At 41.9% G+C, this 6,076-nt stretch overlaps 1 protein-coding gene across 1 annotated transcript; it reads left to right on the top strand.

Annotated features, from left to right (window-relative positions):
- Window positions 1-906: 906 nt before the first annotated feature.
- LOC134001319 (consortin-like) lies at window positions 907-6,076 on the top strand. The gene is made up of 4 exons (XM_062440884.1): window positions 907-1,351; window positions 2,102-2,132; window positions 5,852-5,942; window positions 6,037-6,076. Exons 1-4 carry the CDS (start codon window positions 1,199-1,201, stop codon window positions 6,074-6,076), a joined length of 315 nt encoding a protein of 104 aa, XP_062296868.1. The 5' UTR covers window positions 907-1,198.

Below are 6,076 nucleotides of genomic sequence, written 5' to 3'. Positions count from 1 at the left end.
GGCATTCACAACCATTACAATCCCATCTTTCTTAGCTAGGTGCATCAGACACTAATGGAGACTGACTCTGCCCATTTGCTTTGTGTTACCACATTCATTTCCTCCAGCTACCCCACTTGTGTCCAAATGGAGCAGGAGTGGGGGGCAGCGCTGCTCTCAAAGTCAAGACCTATTCATGATCCTCTGGATCATCAGTAGATTAAGTGTTGTGGCCGTATTTCCTCTTTTCCCTCCCCTCCCTTTCTCCACAGGCACAGATTGGCCTCATATTAATGTTGATTAGCCGAGTGTGAAGGGAAGTGTGCAAACATCCACATGAGGCACTCCTCGTGAATAAATATTTGTTGTTCTTGTTTGTATGGTGAGGAGTGCTTTCTCTCTCACACTCACACAGTGCAGTGACTGCTCCTAATGACCCTGTGTTTGCATCCACCGTCTGGTTTGCATTGGAGAATTTACAAATGCTGGGTTTCTCTGTGGTAATGTAAAACATGCTCACACAGCATTTATTCTGGTTTGCTTGTTGGTGCATAATTCCAATGCACTTCTCATCTATAAATCATAAGTGGGGCACTAAGACTTAAAATGATGCCCTCACACACTGTAAAACATAATGTGCAAGACAATCTGGCGCAAAATGTAAATCTTATTGTATACTACCTTTTAGATATACATCACAGAACAGGTACTTATTATATTTGCTTTCATCATCAAAACATACCACATTGCAATTTCCCTTCTCAGGGATTGGAGAAAGACCCAGTGTGCTTAGCACATGCTGGCGGAGCTACTGTGCCTGAGCAGAGCAGCAATTGGTCCAAAGCTCTGCCACTCAAGCAGCAAATACTCTTTGACTTCCTCTGTCCTCCTTTCCTGGTGCAGCCTGGGAAGAGGGAGGGGAATGGATCTTTTCTGTGTGAGTCGCCGGAGCTCCCTCAGCCTACTCCTTACCACCTGTCCTTGACTTACTGTGCACAGACGAGACTGAGAGAAAGCTGTGCTGCTCACTCCTCCTCTGGCACCTTTTTGTCTCTGTTTATGTGAGCAGCTGCGTTCAAAAAAATAATAATCTTTCACTCTGTGTGTGGCTGTCTCTTTCTACCTGTGGTGCTTCAGTGGAGTGGCGAAGAGAGGAGCGTCTGTCCTCGGCCGGTGGAGCTCTGATGGGAGGCAGTGCTGGCTCTGGCTGGGACTGGGGATGCTGAACGGGGGGAGGGAGGGCCTGTTTGAGCTGGGACAGCAGCTCCAGCAGCAGGGGGAGTACCAGGCCGCCCTCCACTGCTTCCTCAGCTGCCTGTTGGGACTGACCCATGTGCAGAGCTTCACCTCTTTGCCCAACTGCCTACACCAGGTGAGAAAGCTGACTGAAGAGCACACACAGACGCGCGCACACACAACCAGTGCTTTTCTTCCCCTTTTTTCTTTGTCTCACACACATGCATGTACATATTCATTACATGCATCCACAAACTCTGCTGCATCATGTATTTACATAGCTGTGTAGACACATTTGTATCACTTATCCTTTAGAGCATCATAAATAATTATACACCACAGCACAGAGGAAACATTCAACCTTGATATCACTAACACCAATGTCAAATTTAACAGCACACTCCATCATGTGTGCCTTTGTTGACAATGCAGGATCATTTCCATCTCAGTAGGACAGATAGATGAGGTGTCGGCTGCAGCAGTAATATACACTAACAGTATTATTAGACACCTCATAGTGTTTAAAATAGTACTCATTTAATGTTTCTTCCATTGTGTGTGGGCTATGTTTTACCATTTAATGTTTTGGCAGTGTGATGCCAGTATTAACAGATTACATGCACAAGGCCTTCCTACAAAGGCAGAGTTACAATTTTAATTTGGTTTAGTAGCGCCTGAAGGAATGTCCCTGGTGTCAAAACATAGCCTTTACCCCAGAACTTTGGAATGTGTGGCACGATGTTGACCAGACCAGCGGTGCGCCAAGGGGAGCAGAATTACTTGTTTTGACAACTCATGACATCATGCATTCACACACAACTGGGAATGATGTTGGAAATGAAACACTTAACCATGTCCTTTGGTTGTTTTTTCTGTACTTTAACAGATTGCAGAACTCTTCATCACTGAAAAGAATTGTATCCTTTATTAGCAAAATCGGGAGAAAGTTGGTCTCTAACATCAGGTACTTTTACTTTCACTGTCCCATAAGTGTTAGTAAGCAGCCTAAGTGGAGTACTAGCATTCTATTTCTGTAACGTGAACATGTCCGTGGAGGGAGGCATGGCAAATTCCTGCACAATGGAGGATGTAGATCCTTTATAGAGAACATTGTAAACCGAGGGGGGATGAGCGGATGTCTTTTGGGCGAGTTCATAATAACACATTTGTCCTAGAATGCCATACGTTTTGTGTGCAGCTCTGGCTGTGTGTCTGTCTCTTAAGAGGATTTGTAGGCTCTTATCTCAGCACAACAGAGTGGGAGAGCACTAATTAACCTGTATCTGCACTGACTAGACTGTGCATCACCACTTCACTGCTTCTATAAACTATAGCCGTATAGGACATAGAGATAATAGAGAGGTGTTACGTTTCAGGATATATTACCTCCATGGCTCCTCTCCCTGTTACTGAGACACTCCTACACTTAGCTTGCCAGCTCAGGTTATCTACCTCAGCAAGGCTGTACCCCTCACTGTCCATTTTCCAAAATAGGTCGATTTGTTGAGCTTCACTTCATCAATAGCCATCAGCAGGCCTCTCTCGCGTGAAAAGATATCTACTCAAGAGTCATCTTGCATGACAGGGTTAAATCTTTTGACATACAGCATTATTACATAGTGTCATCAATAGTAATGGTGTCGTCCCGGGTCAACAATGGTATTTTATGTATGATAGAGTTACCATGTTACATTGTTTTACTTTTAGTGTAACATTCAACTGTAAAATGTTAACTCTATCATACATGCTTTGGTAGGTCAGGTGAAATAATGACTTTTAAAAATATTTTTGGTATTCGTAATGTAAAGGGATATTACTTATTAACTTACTTATTATTTTCATTATTGAATATGGTAAAAAAAAATGGCGATCACTTTTCCAGAGTTGGAGGTGACGTCCTGAAATGCTAAAAGCTAGAGTGAAGATTCATTCTGTTATCATATGAAACTAGAAGACCTCCATTGGTACCAACATACCATACTAGCTTGTCAGGATGGGGGCTAAATAACATGCCAGAGTTAAGCTACATTTTGGCAATGAACTGGCATGGCCATTTTTAAAGGGCCTTTCTAATAATGGTCTATTTGAATATTTCTGCATACCGGGGTCCCTAAACAGTTTTGTAACTGAGTAAATTGTATATTACTGGAAATCTGAAATTCTTTTGCATTCAATGAGCCCAGGTATATTCCTGTGTAATGATGTTAGTCCCCACAGTAGCAATTTCATTGTAGTGACAACATTTTTTGAAACTGGACCTCGGTGTACAAATAAAATGACCTATTATGATCTCTTGGATAATCACAGCCTAATGAAACTTTACAACCATTGAACACGGGAAGGCCATCATATACTTCCATTATAATGTTGTAAGTCTTTATACATTTTCAAAATTTTAATAGACACCCAACCAAAACATGATGTTTATTACAGATTTATGAGAAGAAAAACTTGACACAGTGCTGAGCTGTGCATCTCAAATTAATCTTCAGGTCCCCAGCTTTATACCACTTCTATGTGGCATATAATTTTGACCTGTGATCTCCCCCTAAAGATCCCCTTTAATTCCCCCCCCCCCCCCCCCCCCCCCGCCCCCCCACCCCCAAGAGGAGTGGAAGAGATTGTGTTGTCTCATGGGTCTAATAAAATCCATAATCAGGGAAAAAAAAGCTGAATACACATATTCAAAGTATCCTGATTCCATGCTGTTGAGCTGGCTTTACTCCAGACAAATACAATATATTATGTGCAGTTGATAGTGGCAGTGCCGTTTAAGGCTTGATGTATTGTTATCAGAGCTGGCAGTAACCACAAGTGACCTTTGTCCAGAGCCAAAAGCTCTTTTGGCTGCTGAGTGTTTACTGATACATGTTTCTTGGAAAGTATGCTGACCCAGATAAATTGACTTTTATTTTAATTAAAGGTGGACATAAAAGTAAACAAAGACAAGATATAGCTTTCTCACATTTAATCTTCTTATATGACATGATGTCTAATTCTAGAAGAAATCCCATATCCCTACATTGTTTGTCTACCTCACAAGGTTATTTGAGTGCACTCCTTCACAGAGTTGTGTGGCACGTGCAGTCAGATGTGCCTGTGAAGGGGCCAGTGTTATTGCAAGTTCTTGTCGCGTTTTGGAGTACGGCCCAATGACCAGTTCAGGAGAGGTTGTGTGTGTATGTGTTTGTGGGTGGTTAGACGGAGATAGTGTAGCACATTCCCCGGAGAGGATTGTGTGAGGTTCCTGTTGTGGGGTTATTGTGGTCCAGCCAGGCTAAAAATAGCTGGCAGAAGTAGTGCTCTGACCTTTGATGATGGCCGTTCCCCTAATCCTCCCTTCCAGATGGTCCACCTCATACTCACCTCATTCTCCTGCTGCCAGGTGACTCCCAGGAGCTGAGACAAGTACAGTATAATGCATTTCTAACCATCCTGTGTTAGCTCTCTTAATATCAACCCAGAGTATTATTATTATTAGTAGTAGTAGTAGTAGTAGTAGTAGTTGAGATTTTTCCATGCTAGTTTTCCATATGTTATCTCTTCCATTTTATGCAAAGTATATTGAATTATTCAGATGTACATATCACAGCCCTTAAGACAGGAACCATAATGGTCCACTAACAGCTTTCAACATTCATCCCTTACCATCAGTGATCTTTTGGTACTCATCAGTTGTAAACATTTTAAAGGATGTTTTATCTGTAAAACTACCCCTTCCTTTAGTTGATGATCATATGTAGAGAAAATATGTCTTGGGTCTCCCAGCAAATCTGTGGCTCGCCTGATGCATTCTTCCAATACTGTGCAGTGCTAACATTGTTATCCTAGAGACAAAATGAAGGAAACCAGCTGATGTGATTTTCAGCACCAAGCTTAACTGTTCTATAAAAGTGGAAACCTACTGTTCATCTTTCCAACCTCAATGTGAAAGTTATGGGTTGAGTATAATAGGCATGTGGTGTGGCCACTGTGACAAAAACGTAGGCTGGAATTTATAGTTTTTAAACATTAGAGTTCTGTCATTAAGTAGGGCATTTAGACGGGGAGGGCTGTGTTTATTTTAAGCACTCTCCATCCCTTTGGTCTTTAAATTTACCTGACAAGCATCAGTGGTGTCATTTTACAGTGGGACTGACTCTCAGTACGAAGAATACTTTTGACAAAGTGAGCATGCTCTATATTTAGGGAGGCTTTTAATAGAGAGCAACTCCGTGGAAACAAACTGGCATGCAGATCAATCAAAAGGAGTCTGTACAAACGATGAAAACATGAGATAATAAAACAAACGTTAGAATAGGAATATGACACACTGCTATGACGTGTTATCAGATACTGTACAGTAAGACTCAGCATCGGAAATTTGTTTTGCATCACTGTTGCTCTGTTTTCAACAAGCACAAATACAATGACTCAGACACCAGTTCTGGGAATCCGTATTGGAAAATCCAAACCTCAGTATCATCAGTCCACTTTGGACACATTCTGTTTGGCTGTGGTGGTCATTTTCAAGAAGGGTGGGGGGGGGGAAAACAGCAAAAAAACAATGTTGAGATGAGGAATAAGGCTGTTTTTAACTTCAACAAATGACTAATCCTGTTGACAACTGAGACTGATCCTTCACCCATATAAACAGATGGGAAGGCCCTCCAGTTCATCCAGGCTGAAAAAATGTTCTATGAGGTGGCACTGATCGAGCTCACGGCTCTTCAGGGGAGCACAGGCAAGTACATTTTACATTATGAATACTTCCCGGAAGAAGCGCATATTTTGCTTGTACTTGTGGTATCTCAATTTGAAGATTTTGTTTATTTTATTCAGTTTTACGGCTGAAGCACCAAATAGCCAGTCGATCCAGTGA

Source organism: Scomber scombrus, chromosome 19 (assembly GCF_963691925.1).
Source record: "Scomber scombrus chromosome 19, fScoSco1.1, whole genome shotgun sequence".
Taxonomy (NCBI): domain Eukaryota; kingdom Metazoa; phylum Chordata; class Actinopteri; order Scombriformes; family Scombridae; genus Scomber; species Scomber scombrus.
The sequence above is the reverse complement of the archived record's forward strand: the minus strand, read 5'-3'. Positions and strand labels throughout refer to the sequence as shown.